Source organism: Salvelinus fontinalis, chromosome 21, assembly GCF_029448725.1.
Source record: "Salvelinus fontinalis isolate EN_2023a chromosome 21, ASM2944872v1, whole genome shotgun sequence".
Taxonomy (NCBI): domain Eukaryota; kingdom Metazoa; phylum Chordata; class Actinopteri; order Salmoniformes; family Salmonidae; genus Salvelinus; species Salvelinus fontinalis.
In genome coordinates this window covers 28,937,962-28,954,081 of record NC_074685.1, presented here as the reverse complement: position 1 = coordinate 28,954,081, position 16,120 = coordinate 28,937,962, and the positions used below count along the sequence as shown (strand labels likewise).

Below are 16,120 nucleotides of genomic sequence, written 5' to 3'. Positions count from 1 at the left end.
AGGAGGAGCACTGCCAGAGCCTTGCAAAATGACCTCCAGCAGGCCACAAATGTGCATATCAGCATCTCCTGCACTGCTAAAATGCTACTACAACCTCTGTGCTGTGTACAAGCCTGTGAATAGAATGTGTCTGACTATATGGTGGAAAGACTACTGTATTTATTTCATTTTTACTTTTGCGTTTTACTAAGAAAAGGCTGTTTTTTATTTAAGTAGTATGTGTTCAGGTAGTGGAAATTAGTCTAAGCTATAAGAAGTTTGTTAATGGATATTTATATTTTGTGTTTTAAGTTATCATTTCAGTTTTACTTGGTGTTATCACTGTTACACACAATACCTGGTCTGTGGTCACCACCTGCAGAATCACTCCTTTATTGAGGGTGTCTTGCTAATTGCCTTTAATTTCCACCTTTTGTCTATTCCATTTTTACAACAGCATGTGAAATGTATTGTCAATCAGTGTTGCTTCCTAAGTGGACAGTTTTATTTCACAGAAGTGTGATTGACTTGGAGTTACATTGTGTTGTTTAAGTGTTCCCTTTATTTTTTTGCGCAGTGTATAATGCAACATTTAAATATAATTTTACTTTGGCGGTTTGTTGTCTGTTCCTATAAAATCTTCCAGTGCTATCATGTGGCCTTTCTGCACATTGCATTGCTAATTGGGCCCACTGCTCTAGGGTCCTTTAAAATAAATTGGCTTGATTGAACAGTCTAATTCTGAGCTATGTCTCCACCAATTGCTGGTCTCAGTCCAGGTCTCTGAATTGCACTTCGTGGGCATGTGCAAATGAGGGTGACTGCCAAGGATGGTGCAAGGGTACAGTTTGTAATGGTGGCCCAGTCTCTCTCTCTCTCTCTCTCTTACTCACTCTTTCACATCTAATTTCCATCTTCCCTCACATACTTGCTCTCTATTTTCCTCTCTACCCCTCTCTCTCCCTCCCCCTCCCTTTTTTCTGAATATGACGACAGCCAGAGCTGAATGAAGTGATCCTCCAGCATTTTAACTCCTCCTCCCACTCTGCTATGGAGAGTGAGAGGGATAGAGAGGAGGAAGCAAGAGAAGGTGAAGGAGAGAGAGGCAGGGGAGTAAGAGGGAGGGTTGCTTCATATTTTAATTGAGAGAATTTTCTTTCCGTCTGCACTGTAAGGAGAAGAGAAAGAGATTGAATGCAGCCTCTGTAATGAATTTTCCTCTGTAAGTATTGATTACCTGCTATAATTATATTGAGGACAGAAATGTCAAGTAAGCTATAGTGGAGGGTGTGTGTGTGTGTGTGTGTGTGTGTGTGTGTGTGTGTGTGTGTGTGTGTGTGTGTGTGTGTGTGTGTGTGTGTGTGTGTGTGTGTGTGTGTTTGTATGAATTCCCTGTGTTGTAATGTAAGGTATTTTTCTTTTGTCCTCATGCTAATTCACTTTGAGAGTAAGTGGGGTAGGCTTATTTCTGGATGGGACTTTACTAGTGTGTGTGTTTATGAACTATGACAGATTTCCCACTAGTGTTTCACAAGATTGATGAGCTGAACACCAATCAACCTCATTGGGCCTCTTATTTAATTTTTCAGCTGCACAATGGGACAAGTGTGATTTAGCTGCTACTTTGTTATTTGGCATCTTTTATATGTTCGCTTTTCTTGGCGAAAATGCAGTCGAAGCTTTCTCTTTTTCCTCCTTATTGATTTGAACTGACCTAAATATGACAGATGGTGGTAATAGGTCTATTAAATGTAAAGTATGTTTTTCTACAGATAGGGTTTATGACAGATTTTCTCAGGCTCTGCATTCATAGGAGAGGGGTGGGCCTCTGCCTCTGTCCCCAGTAGTCTTACCCTCTGGAAGGTTGGTTTGTTTGTGTATGCTTGTGTGTTTATGAACATGGGTTCAAACTTTAAAGTCCTTTGTTTCTTTATTCAACCTTTATTTAACAAGTCAATTATTATTTACAATAACAGCCAGGCAAGTGGCTAGGGTCTGTGCGGCCAAACAAACATATGTAGCAATAAAGCTAGCCTAAGTCAACAGGATTTGAAGGGTCTGAGCGCATTTAGATGGTTTTACATTTGCCCATGGCTCAAAGTGCTTACAGTACAGTGGACACTGATGGTGCAATAATAGTTATGTCAGTAAACGTACAGTTATGACTATAACTACTGTTCCCTGAAGGAGGGAAACGAGGTACAACACAGCTATGTGGCGTTCGCGGGCTAGCGCCCTCTACTGAAGAACATTAGAATCACGCCTGACAAGGCCAATGAACACCGTGCCTCAACGGAAGCCCCGCCTTCCACACGGAATCCTTAAATTCAGTATCGCTCTTCAATGAGCCCAGAACTAGGCAGTGCGGGGTCAAACTGATGTTGTACCTTGTTTCCCTCCTTCAGGGAACAATAGTCATAGTCATAACTGTACCTTCCCTTTCAGTCTGTCAACTCGGTACAACATAGCTATGGGGATGTGAAATCAATCCCTAAGCCCACCTCAGCGGACACTAAATTAAATGGCCCACTGCAGACCTCCCAGAGCCCGACAGTAAAACCTGCAGTACCTGGCTATTGTTCAATTTGCACGCTGCTTAATGACCCTCTTTTGCCCCAGCCGTAAGCATACTGTGGGCTACACTGGGGGGAGGTGACATCCAGCAATAAAACCTCACAAAAGTGTGTGGTGACGCCCAACTCGCCGCAGCACAAATATCTCCTACAGGCAACCCTTTAAACAACGCCCAAGACGCTGCCAGACCCCAGGTGGAGTGGGTGTGTACACCGTTAGGTAATCCCTGCCTTTTGCTATCATATGCCAGAGAAATGGCCTCCACAATCCAGTGGGAGAGACGCTGCTTCGAACGCACTCTACCATGAGTCAGATTAGCAAAACAGACAAAAAGTTAGTCACGGACACCCCTGACCAGTCAATGTACATGCGTAGCGCTTGTACCAGACACACGGCATGTAACCTCCTCAGAAGCATACTGAGGAAGCGAAAAGCTCAAAAGCTAGAGATCTGTAAGACATAGTCATGACCTTAGGGGCGAAGGCCGCATTAGGATGCAACGTCACCTTCAAGTTGCCAAGGGCGAACTTCATACAGGAGGGGTGAATGGATAATGCTTGGAGATCTTCAATGCGTTTTGCCGAGGCCAAAGCCATGAGCAGGAGGGTCTTGTAGGAGAGGATCTTCATGTAACACCACATACTCCCTCGACTCTGCTATCACCAGCCATTTGACCAGGTAGTCCAATATACTGAGCCGCAGACTCTGCATAGGTGCCAAACCCGCATCCACAACTTTAGTGAAAGTGTGAGGCGAGAGGGAAATCCCAAAAGGGAGGAACAGAACTCGTAGGCTACAGCCTCGAAATGGAACCTCAGGAACTTTCCTGTGAGGGGGATACATGGCCACATGACAGTACTCGTCCTTCAGGACGATGGAGGTGAACCAACCGCTGACTAGAACAACCGGTTGTGCGTGAGCATTCTGAATTTGTAGACTCTGAAGTGGGTTTATCACCTGTGGAAGGCGGGGCTTCCGGTGAGGCACGGTGTTCATTGAACTTGTCAGGCATGCCTCCCGGGTGGCGCAGTGGTCTAGGGCACTGCATCGCAGTGCTAACTGCGCCACCAGAGTCTCTGGGTTCGCGCCCAGGCTCTGTCGCAGCCGGCCGCGACCGGGAGGTCCGTGGGGCGACGCACAATTGGCATAGCGTCGTCCGGGGTAGGGAGGGTTTGGCCGGTAGGGATATCCTTGTCTCATCGCGCTCCAGCGACTCCTGTGGCGGGCCGGGCGCAGTGCGCGCCAACCAAGGGGGGCCAGGTACACGGTGTTTCCTCCGACACATTGGTGCGGCTGGCTTCCGGGTTGGAGGCGCGCTGTGTTAAGAAGCAGTACGGCTGGTTGGGTTGTGCTTCGGAGGACGCATGGCTTTCGACCTTCGTCTCTCCCGTGCCCGTACGGGAGTTGTAGCGATGAGACAAGGTAGTAATTACTAGCGATTGGATACCACGAAAATTGGGGAGAAAATGGGATAAAAAAATAAAATAAATTAAAAATTAAAAAATAACTTGTCAGGCATGATTCTAATGTTCTTCAGTAGAGGGCGCTAGTACGCAAACTCCCCAAAGCTGTGTTGAACTGAATTGACCGACTGAAAGATAACTAGCTACATTACACTCACAAAGCTGTGTTATACTGAGTTGACCGACTGAAAGATAACGAACTTCATTACACTCCCAAAGCTGTGTTATACTGAGTTGACCGACTGAAAGATAACTAGCTACATTACACTCCCAAAGCTTTGTTATACTGAGTTGACCGACTGAAAGGTAACTAACTATATTACTGTCACGTTCCTGACCTTATTTCCTTTGTTTAGTCTTTGTTTACTTGGTCAGGATGTGAGCTGGGTGGGTGTAGTCTATGTTATGTGTCTCATTGGTTTAGGTGTGTCTGATTTGCCTGATATGGTTCTCAATCAGAGGCAGGTGTTTTACGTTGTCTCTGATTGGGAACCATATTTAGGTAGGCTGTGTTCACTGTTTGTTTGTGGGTGGTTGTTCCTGTTCGTGCGTTCATGTTTTTATGTTCTCAAGTTCAGGACTGTAGCGTCGTTGGTTTCTTTCTGTTTATTGTTTTTGTTTGTGTTTAAAAGTATTCAAATAAATATGGATACATACCACGCTGCGTTTTGGTCCGATCTTTGCTCCTCCTCAGACGAGGAGGATTACGACGTTCGTTACTGAATCACCCACCAAACCAGGACCAAGCAGCGTGGTAAAAAGCAGCAGCAGCAGCGATGTCAAGACTCCTGGACGTGGAAGGAAATCCTAGACGGGAGAGGACCCTGGGCACAGCCAGGGGAATATCGCTGCCTCAAGGCAGAGCTGGAGGCAGCGAAAGCAGAGCGGCGGCGTTTTGAGGAGCTAGCTCGGCAGCAGAATGAGGATCTGGGTTACACTACTTGGGAGGAAATAGACAGGTGGTCGGTCGACCCAGGGAGAGTGCCGGAGCCCGCCTGGGATTCTATGGAGCAATGTGCGGAGGGATACCGGCGAATGGAGGCAGCACGGCGACATGGTAGGAAGCCCGAGAGACAGCCCCAAAAAATTCTTGGGGGGGGGGGGGGGGGGGGCCTTGGAGCAGTCGACGAAGTTGAGGGGTGAGTCTGAGATTGTCGAGGAGTTATTGGACAGATTGGAGGAGAGTGAACGGAGGGGAGATTATGAGACATTCGAGGAGTTGTTGACGAAATTGGAGGAGAGTGAAGAGAGAGAGCTGTTGGTTTGGCAGAGTATGCATGGCATTCGCCCTGAGGAGCGTGTTACCTGTCAGATGCCACCTGTGTCAGTTCCTCGTACTCAGCCTGAAACTTGTGTTAAAGTTCCGGAAGATTTGATGCCGGATATACACACCAGGTCTCCAGTACACCTTCACAACCCGGTGTGTCATGTTCCTGCTTCTTGCACTCATCCTGAGGTGCGTGTTCTCAGCCCGGTACCACCAGTACCGGTACCACGCACCAGGCCTATAGTGCACCTCGACAGTCCAATACGCCCTGTTCCTCTTCCCCGCACTCGCCCTGAGGTGCGTGTCCTCGGCCCAGTACCACCAGTGCCAACACCATGCACCAAGCTTCCTGTGCGTCTCCAGAGTCCAGTACGTCCTGTTCCTCCTCCCCGCACTAGCCTTGAGGTGCGTGTCCATAGCCCGGTACCACCAGTTCCGGCACCACGCACCAGGCCTACTGTGCGCCTCAGCCGGCCAGAGTCTGCCGTCTGCCCAGCGCCGTCTGCGCTGTCCGCCTGCCCAGCACCGTCTGAGCTACCCGTCTGCCCAGCGCCGCCTGCGCTGCCCGTCTGCCAAGCGCCATCTGAGCTGTCCGTCTGCCCAGCGCCGCCTGCGCTGCCCAGCGCCGTCTGAGCCGCCCGTCTGTCCTGAGCCGTCAAAGCCGCCCGTCTGTCCTGAGCCACTAGAGCCGTCCATCAGTCAGGAGCCGCTAGAGCCGTCCGTCAGTCAGGAGCCGCTAGAGCTGCCCGCCAGTCAGGAGCCGCCAGTGCCGTCAGTCAGCCAGGACCTGCCAGTGCCGTCAGTCAGCCAGGACCTGCCAGAGTCGTCAGTCAGCCAGGACCTGCCAGAGTCGTCAGTCAGCCAGGACCTGCCAGAGTCGTCAGTCAGCCAGGACCTGCCAGAGTCGTCAGTCAGCCAGGACCTGCCAGAGTCGCCAGTCAGCCAGGACCTGCCAGAGTCGCCAGTCAGCCAGGACCTGCCAGAGTCGCCAGTCAGCCAGGACCTGCCAGAGTCGCCAGTCAGCCAGGACCTGCCAGAGTCGCCAGTCAGCCAGGACCTGCCAGAGTCGCCAGTCAGCCAGGACCTGCCAGAGCCGCCAGTCAGCCAGGACCTGCCAGAGCCGCCAGTCAGCCAGGACCGGCCAGAGCCGCCAGTCAGCCAGGACCGGCCAGAGCCGCCAGTCAGCCAGGACCGGCCAGAGCCGCCAGTCAGCCAGGAGCTGCCAGAGCCGCCAGAGCCGCCAGTCAGCCAGGAGCCGCCAGAGCCGCCAGTCAGCCAGGAGCTGCCAGAGCCGCCAGTCAGCCAGGAGCTGCCAGAGCCGCCAGTCAGCCAGGAGCCGCCAGTCAGCCAGGAGCTGCCAGAGTCGTCAGTCAGCCAGGACCTGCCAGAGTCGTCAGTCAGCCAGGACCTGCCAGAGTCGTCAGTCAGCCAGGACCTGCCAGAGTCGTCAGTCAGGCAGGAGCTGCCAGAGCCGCCAGTCAGCCAGGAGCCGCCAGTCAGCCAGGAGCCGCCAGGACCTGCCAGAGTCGTCAGTCAGCCAGGACCTGCCAGAGTCGTCAGTCAGCCAGGAGCTGCCAAGAGTCGCCAGTCAGCCAGGAGCCGCCAGTCAGCCAGGACCTGCCAGAGTCGCCAGTCAGCCAGGACCTGCCAGAGTCGCCAGTCAGCCAGGACCTGCCAGAGTCGCCAGTCAGCCAGGACCTGCCAGAGTCGCCAGTCAGCCAGGACCTGCCAGAGTCGCCAGTCAGCCAGGACCTGCCAGAGTCGCCAGTCAGCCAGGACCTGCCAGAGCCGCCAGTCAGCCAGGACCTGCCAGAGCCGCCAGTCAGCCAGGACCGGCCAGAGCCGCCAGTCAGCCAGGACCGGCCAGAGCCGCCAGTCAGCCAGGACCGGCCAGAGCCGCCAGTCAGCCAGGAGCTGCCAGAGCCGCCAGAGCCGCCAGTCAGCCAGGAGCCGCCAGAGCCGCCAGTCAGCCAGGAGCCGCCAGAGCCGCCAGTCAGCCAGGAGCTGCCAGAGCCGCCAGTCAGCCAGGAGCCGCCAGTCAGCCAGGAGCTGCCAGAGTCGTCAGTCAGCCAGGACCTGCCAGAGTCGTCAGTCAGCCAGGACCTGCCAGAGTCGTCAGTCAGCCAGGACCTGCCAGAGTCGTCAGTCAGGCAGGAGCTGCCAGAGCCGCCAGTCAGCCAGGAGCCGCCAGTCAGCCAGGAGCCGCCAGGACCTGCCAGAGTCGTCAGTCAGCCAGGACCTGCCAGAGTCGTCAGTCAGCCAGGACCTGCCAGGAGTCGCCAGTCAGCCAGGAGCCGCCAGTCAGCCAGGAGCCGCCAGAGCCGCCAGTCAGCCAGGAGCCGCCAGTCGGCCAGGAGCCGCCAGTCAGCCAGGAGCCGCCAGAGCCGCCAGTCAGCCAGGAGCCGCCAGTCAGCCAGGAGCCGCCAGTCAGCCAGGAACTGCCAGAGCCGCCAGTCAGTCAGGAGCTGCCAGAGCCGCCAGTCAGTCAGGAGCTGCCAGAGCCGCCACCCAGTCAGGAGCTGCCAGAGCCGCCCGCCAGTCATGAGATGCCCGCCAGTCATGAGATGCCCGCCAGTCATGAGCTGCCATTCAGTCATGAGCTGCCATTCAGTCATGAGCTGCCATTCAGTCATGAGCTGCCCCTCAGTCCGGAGCTGCCCCTCAGTCTGGAGCGGCCCATCAGTACAGTGGGGTTATTTTGGTGGGTCATCATTAGGAGGAGGCCACGAAAGCGGGGATTAACGATGGTGGAGTGGGGGCCACATCCAGCGCCAGAGCCGCCACCGTGGAGAGACGCCCACCCAGACCCTCCCCTATAGGTTCAGGTCTTGCGGCCGGAGTCCGCACCTTGGGGGGGGTACTGTCCCGTTTCTGACCTTATTTCCTTTGTTTAGTCTTTGTTTAGTTGGTCAGGACGTGAGCTGGGTGGGTGTAGTCTATGTTATGTGTCTCATTGGTTTAGGTGTGTCTGATTTGCCTGATATGGTTCTAAATCAGAGGCAGGTGTTTTACGTTGTCTCTGATTGGGAACCATATTTAGGTAGGCTGTGTTCACTGTTTGTTTGTGGGTGATTGTTCCTGTTCGTGCGTTCATGTTTTTATGTTCTCAAGTTCAGGACTGTAGCGTCGTTGGTTTCTTTCTGTTTATTGTTTTTGTTTGTGTTTAAAAGTATTCAAATAAATATGGATACATACCACGCTGCGTTTTGGTCCGATCTTTGCTCCTCCTCAGACGAGGAGGATTACGACGTTCGTTACTGAATCACCCACCAAACCAGGACCAAGCAGCGTGGTAAAAAGCAGCAGCAGCAGCGATGTCAAGACTCCTGGACGTGGAAGGAAATCCTAGACGGGAGAGGACCCTGGGCACAGCCAGGGGAATATCGCTGCCTCAAGGCAGAGCTGGAGGCAGCGAAAGCAGAGCGGCGGCGTTTTGAGGAGCTAGCTCGGCAGCAGAATGAGGATCTGGGTTACACTACTTGGGAGGAAATAGACAGGTGGTCGGTCGACCCAGGGAGAGTGCCGGAGCCCGCCTGGGATTCTATGGAGCAATGTGCGGAGGGATACCGGCGAATGGAGGCAGCACGGCGACATGGTAGGAAGCCCGAGAGACAGCCCCAAAAAATTCTTGGGGGGGGGGGGGGGGGGGGGCACTTGGAGCAGTCGACGAAGTTGAGGGGTGAGTCTGAGATTGTCGAGGAGTTATTGGACAGATTGGAGGAGAGTGAACGGAGGGGAGATTATGAGACATTCGAGGAGTTGTTGACGAAATTGGAGGAGAGTGAAGAGAGAGAGCTGTTGGTTTGGCAGAGTATGCATGGCATTCGCCCTGAGGAGCGTGTTACCTGTCAGATGCCACCTGTGTCAGTTCCTCGTACTCAGCCTGAAACTTGTGTTAAAGTTCCGGAAGATTTGATGCCGGATATACACACCAGGTCTCCAGTACACCTTCACAACCCGGTGTGTCATGTTCCTGCTTCTTGCACTCATCCTGAGGTGCGTGTTCTCAGCCCGGTACCACCAGTACCGGTACCACGCACCAGGCCTATAGTGCACCTCGACAGTCCAATACGCCCTGTTCCTCTTCCCCGCACTCGCCCTGAGGTGCGTGTCCTCGGCCCAGTACCACCAGTGCCAACACCATGCACCAAGCTTCCTGTGCGTCTCCAGAGTCCAGTACGTCCTGTTCCTCCTCCCCGCACTAGCCTTGAGGTGCGTGTCCATAGCCCGGTACCACCAGTTCCGGCACCACGCACCAGGCCTACTGTGCGCCTCAGCCGGCCAGAGTCTGCCGTCTGCCCAGCGCCGTCTGCGCTGTCCGCCTGCCCAGCACCGTCTGAGCTACCCGTCTGCCCAGCGCCGCCTGCGCTGCCCGTCTGCCAAGCGCCATCTGAGCTGTCCGTCTGCCCAGCGCCGCCTGCGCTGCCCAGCGCCGTCTGAGCCGCCCGTCTGTCCTGAGCCGTCAAAGCCGCCCGTCTGTCCTGAGCCACTAGAGCCGTCCATCAGTCAGGAGCCGCTAGAGCCGTCCGTCAGTCAGGAGCCGCTAGAGCTGCCCGCCAGTCAGGAGCCGCCAGTGCCGTCAGTCAGCCAGGACCTGCCAGTGCCGTCAGTCAGCCAGGACCTGCCAGAGTCGTCAGTCAGCCAGGACCTGCCAGAGTCGTCAGTCAGCCAGGACCTGCCAGAGTCGTCAGTCAGCCAGGACCTGCCAGAGTCGTCAGTCAGCCAGGACCTGCCAGAGTCGCCAGTCAGCCAGGACCTGCCAGAGTCGCCAGTCAGCCAGGACCTGCCAGAGTCGCCAGTCAGCCAGGACCTGCCAGAGTCGCCAGTCAGCCAGGACCTGCCAGAGTCGCCAGTCAGCCAGGACCTGCCAGAGTCGCCAGTCAGCCAGGACCTGCCAGAGCCGCCAGTCAGCCAGGACCTGCCAGAGCCGCCAGTCAGCCAGGACCGGCCAGAGCCGCCAGTCAGCCAGGACCGGCCAGAGCCGCCAGTCAGCCAGGACCGGCCAGAGCCGCCAGTCAGCCAGGAGCTGCCAGAGCCGCCAGAGCCGCCAGTCAGCCAGGAGCCGCCAGAGCCGCCAGTCAGCCAGGAGCTGCCAGAGCCGCCAGTCAGCCAGGAGCTGCCAGAGCCGCCAGTCAGCCAGGAGCCGCCAGTCAGCCAGGAGCTGCCAGAGTCGTCAGTCAGCCAGGACCTGCCAGAGTCGTCAGTCAGCCAGGACCTGCCAGAGTCGTCAGTCAGCCAGGACCTGCCAGAGTCGTCAGTCAGGCAGGAGCTGCCAGAGCCGCCAGTCAGCCAGGAGCCGCCAGTCAGCCAGGAGCCGCCAGGACCTGCCAGAGTCGTCAGTCAGCCAGGACCTGCCAGAGTCGTCAGTCAGCCAGGAGCTGCCAAGAGTCGCCAGTCAGCCAGGAGCCGCCAGTCAGCCAGGACCTGCCAGAGTCGCCAGTCAGCCAGGACCTGCCAGAGTCGCCAGTCAGCCAGGACCTGCCAGAGTCGCCAGTCAGCCAGGACCTGCCAGAGTCGCCAGTCAGCCAGGACCTGCCAGAGTCGCCAGTCAGCCAGGACCTGCCAGAGTCGCCAGTCAGCCAGGACCTGCCAGAGCCGCCAGTCAGCCAGGACCTGCCAGAGCCGCCAGTCAGCCAGGACCGGCCAGAGCCGCCAGTCAGCCAGGACCGGCCAGAGCCGCCAGTCAGCCAGGACCGGCCAGAGCCGCCAGTCAGCCAGGAGCTGCCAGAGCCGCCAGAGCCGCCAGTCAGCCAGGAGCCGCCAGAGCCGCCAGTCAGCCAGGAGCCGCCAGAGCCGCCAGTCAGCCAGGAGCCGCCAGAGCCGCCAGTCAGCCAGGAGCCGCCAGTCAGCCAGGAGCTGCCAGAGTCGTCAGTCAGCCAGGACCTGCCAGAGTCGTCAGTCAGCCAGGACCTGCCAGAGTCGTCAGTCAGCCAGGACCTGCCAGAGTCGTCAGTCAGGCAGGAGCTGCCAGAGCCGCCAGTCAGCCAGGAGCCGCCAGTCAGCCAGGAGCCGCCAGGACCTGCCAGAGTCGTCAGTCAGCCAGGACCTGCCAGAGTCGTCAGTCAGCCAGGACCTGCCAGGAGTCGCCAGTCAGCCAGGAGCCGCCAGTCAGCCAGGAGCCGCCAGAGCCGCCAGTCAGCCAGGAGCCGCCAGTCGGCCAGGAGCTGCCAGAGCCGCCAGTCAGCCAGGAGCCGCCAGTCAGCCAGGAGCCGCCAGTCAGCCAGGAACTGCCAGAGCCGCCAGTCAGTCAGGAGCTGCCAGAGCCGCCAGTCAGTCAGGAGCTGCCAGAGCCGCCACCCAGTCAGGAGCTGCCAGAGCCGCCCGCCAGTCATGAGATGCCCGCCAGTCATGAGATGCCCGCCAGTCATGAGCTGCCATTCAGTCATGAGCTGCCATTCAGTCATGAGCTGCCATTCAGTCATGAGCTGCCCCTCAGTCCGGAGCTGCCCCTCAGTCTGGAGCGGCCCATCAGTACAGTGGGGTTATTTTGGTGGGTCATCATTAGGAGGAGGCCACGAAAGCGGGGATTAACGATGGTGGAGTGGGGGCCACATCCAGCGCCAGAGCCGCCACCGTGGAGAGACGCCCACCCAGACCCTCCCCTATAGGTTCAGGTCTTGCGGCCGGAGTCCGCACCTTGGGGGGGGTACTGTCCCGTTTCTGACCTTATTTCCTTTGTTTAGTCTTTGTTTAGTTGGTCAGGACGTGAGCTGGGTGGGTGTAGTCTATGTTATGTGTCTCATTGGTTTAGGTGTGTCTGATTTGCCTGATATGGTTCTAAATCAGAGGCAGGTGTTTTACGTTGTCTCTGATTGGGAACCATATTTAGGTAGGCTGTGTTCACTGTTTGTTTGTGGGTGATTGTTCCTGTTCGTGCGTTCATGTTTTTATGTTCTCAAGTTCAGGACTGTAGCGTCGTTGGTTTCTTTCTGTTTATTGTTTTTGTTCGTGTTTAAAAGTATTCAAATAAATATGGATACATACCACGCTGCGTTTTGGTCCGATCCTTGCTCCTCAGACGAGGAGGATTACGACGTTCGTTACAATTACTCTACCAAAGCTGTGGATTTTAATTCAGTATCAGTCTTATGGTTTCTGCTCTAATTCCCTAGTCAATGAGGTTGGGCACCAGTAAAGAGCTGCCACCATATTAAGAAGTTGTACATCCTAACAGTGACTGATATTGTTCTGGTATTGTTTTGTCCGATCAGAAGTTCACCAGATTGGGATTTACTGAAGCCATTTGTGTGTGCGTGTACCAGCGTACTTGCGAGCGAGAGATTGTATGGGCTATGTGTGTGTCTGCGTGTGATCGGCTTTTGGGTGATTGATTATTATAACTACAGAGATCTTCAGTAATAACATCATAGGTGATAATATATTGGCACGCCAGTTAATTTAACTGGATGGTAGCTCTGCTGCGATCTCCATCATCTGTAAGGGTCATATTGTATTCTAGTAGCAGTAGCTGTTTCTCCTCTTCCTGGGATCTTTTCTGTCGCCGTCCCTATTGTGGGTTCCCTCTCCATCAGCTGTAGGGGTGGATCATAGTGAGATGTCTCAGAATCAGGGCCAACGAGGGCCATCTCGAACAATTACCTGCTGACGTGTTTTCCTCTGACACCCACACATGACACATGACAGTGATGATGGGTACTTAACGATCGCGCACACACACAAACATACCATGCAGCCCTCCTCCTGTCCTACTGTATCGCAGATATTTCTCACAGTCCATTTAGACTACGTTATCACAGTTTGTGTCTTAGCAGGGGTGCGCCTATTCATACAGACATGTTTTGGTGACTATGTAGATGCAGTTGTAAACTACCTGGTGCCATAGCAGTACCATGCCGCGCAGCTGTCGGAGGTACGTATGTGTGTGTGAGAGAGAGATATCTCCCGGGCACTCTTATCTTTCTCTCTCCCACTGTGCTGTATATGGGTCATCGGACCAATGCAGATGCCTGAAGTTTTCACTATCTCGTTTTAATCTTCTTCCCCTGAGAGCTCAATAATCCAGTTTCCCCCCTCAAATTTTATTTGTCACGCGCGCCGAATACAACAGGTGAAACCCTATAGTGAAATGCTTACTTAAAAGCCCTTAACCAACAATGCAGTTTTAAGAAAAATAGCTAAAGAAAATAAATAAAAGTAACAAATAATTAAAGAGCAGCAGTAAAATAACAATAGCGAGGCTATATACAGGGGGTACAGAGTCAGTGTGCAGGGGCACCGGTTAATCGAGGTAATTGAGGTAATATGTACATGTAGGTAGAGTTATTAAAGTGACTGTGCATAGATAATAATAGAGAGTAGCAGCAGCGTAAAAGATGGGGGGGGGCAATGCAAATAGTCTGGGTAGCCATTTGATTAGATGTTCAGGAGTCTAATGGCTTGGGGGTAGAAGCTGTTTAGAAGCCTCTTGGACCTAGACTTGGCGCTCCGGTACCGCTTGCCGTGTGGTAGCAGAGAGAACAGTCTATGACTAGGGTGGCTGGAGTCTTTGACAATTTTTAGGGCCTTCTTCTGACACCAACTGGTATAGAGGTCCTGGATGGCAGGAAGCTTGTGCATTGCGGTCGGAGGCCGAGCAGTTACCATACCAGGCATTGATGAAACCCGTCAGGATGCTCTCGATGGTGCACATGTAGAACCTTTTGAGGATCTGAGGACCCATGCCAAATCTTTTCAGTCTCCTGAGGGAGAATAGGTTTTGTCGTGCCCTCTTCACGACTGTCTTGGTGTGCTTGGACCATGTTAGTTTGTTGGTGTTCTGGACACCATGGGAGTTCTTCACTGTGCACTGGAGCTCCACGGCTGCTCTGCCTGACACTGGCCTAGATTCAGAAAACCTACCTGCCTGAATGGGAGATTGTAGCTTATACATGAATGCATGTGTCACGTGAAGCAGGCAAATGCAGGAGCTGATGGATTTGGCCCAGTAGGATCTACTGTAGGCATTTGTGATATTTACATTGTTTATGCTCAAATTTACTCACAACCACTAGAGTCACAACAGTTTGACCCAGTTGTAGAAATATCCCCATGGAAATGAGAAACCTACTATTTATATCTCTCTATTTAAAGTGTCATGGTTTTAGAACATTATTTATAGATATCACTTGTAGTGTCATTAGTATGTAAGAGTTCTGAGGTGTCAATGATGTAGACTCCAGGTGACGTTGTTGTTGTTGTCGGATGCAGATGGTAGGGTCGCGGGGACCTAGGAGACAGTGGCGGGTGGTCAGACACCAGACTCCAGCAGCTCTGAGATGTCTGTAACACTGCTGCTCTTTCTCTCACTGAGAAGTCCTTTGTCCCTGTCTCTGGGTGCCTTAAGGTCCATATAATGATCCCTCCCCAGGAATATGTCTGTCTCTGCTGCTACTGGCCTATTTATTTCCTCTCAGCTGCCTGTGACTGATGGCCCCGTTCATACCAACACGGGGAGGAGCAGAGGGAAGTGAAGTGCGTCATCTTTTTTTCTCCCTCCCGCTGCTAAAAATAACCTAGACCTGCAACTGCATGGGCCTGTGTTTCCACGGCAACGATGGAAATGTCATTCACAGCTTTCTGCTGGCGAGGGGGAGGGGAATGAGGGGGGGGGGGGGGCAACGACAGTGTGTAGAGTTAATATATCTTTCCATCCCTCACACTCTCTCCATCTATTCCCATACATGACTACACGTAATAGCTCTCCATCGATCCCTCCCTTTGTCTCCATGTCTATTTGTCAGTGTGAAGTTGTTTTATATCTGCGTGCGTCACAATTATAAGTGTCCACAGTATCTATGCCTCACCTTCTTGGAACATAATGGAAACTTAAATGAGTGTGACCGTCCTACGGCATGAAAGAAAATAACAAAATCAATCATAATGTCTTCCACTTACAGACTGAATCAAGCTATAAGTGCTATTCTAAGAATCTGGCTTTGTAAGCAAATGCCTGAATGCATGGTAACTCTGACTCTGCCTTCCACCATGGCTGGTCTGCAGATGACTCTGGAGACGAGGCCCCTGTGCCCCAGCCAGACCGGGCCCTGACCCAGGGGGCTCTGAAGACCCTGGCCAGTAAGCTGGACGACCTGAGCACCTGCAACGAGCTAATCGGCAAACACGGCACCGCCCTGCAGCGATCCCTCAGCGAGCTCGAGGACCTGCGCACGGCCACCGACGGCACCGACAAACTCAAGACTGTCAACGAGCGTGCCACACTCTTCCGCATTACCTCCAATGCTATGATCAATGTGAGGACCGACTCACTGCTGCTAACACTTTGCTAATATTTCAGTACAACGCCTACTGGCTACTTCAATCGATCTTTCTGTATGACCAATGCTAGTAGTCAATCTAATGCTTTAATCAATACAACAATAAAAACTCTCAATACCACGATCAATAGAAGTGTTTATTACATATTGACTGTGTGGTGTAGCTAAGCTCTGTAGATGTGTTATGGATGTATTGTCACCTCTGTGACTGCAGGCCTGTCGGGACTTCCTGGACGTAGCAGAGACACACAGCCGAAAGTGGCAGAGAGCCCTGCAGTATGAGAGAGAACAGCGCCACCACCTGGAGGAGACTATTGAACAGCTAGCCAAGCAGCACAACAGCCTGGAGAGGGCCTGGAGAGAGGCTCCCAGCACACACCCAGGTCAGAGGCACACACACACACACACACACAAGCAGTCTGTTCTCTCCTCTCATATTTGATAGTGCAACTGATTAGAAAACACTGTCAATGGTTTAAGCTCTTACTGTGAAGGTAGTTTGGTGCAGTTTATTGCTTGGTGTGGATTGGATTCTCACAAGAAGCTGGCCCTCCTCTGGTCAT

At 53.7% G+C, this 16,120-nt stretch overlaps 1 protein-coding gene across 1 annotated transcript in view; it reads left to right on the top strand.

Annotated features, from left to right (window-relative positions):
* Positions 1-16,120, top strand: part of LOC129818571 (oxysterol-binding protein 2-like) — a 33,065-nt gene that overhangs the window by 3,288 nt on the left and 13,657 nt on the right. Inside the window, exons 3-4 of the mRNA XM_055874609.1 lie at positions 15,283-15,533; positions 15,772-15,940. Of these exons, the coding sequence (XP_055730584.1) occupies positions 15,283-15,533; positions 15,772-15,940 (420 nt within the window). The remainder of the gene's footprint in view (positions 1-15,282; positions 15,534-15,771; positions 15,941-16,120) is intronic.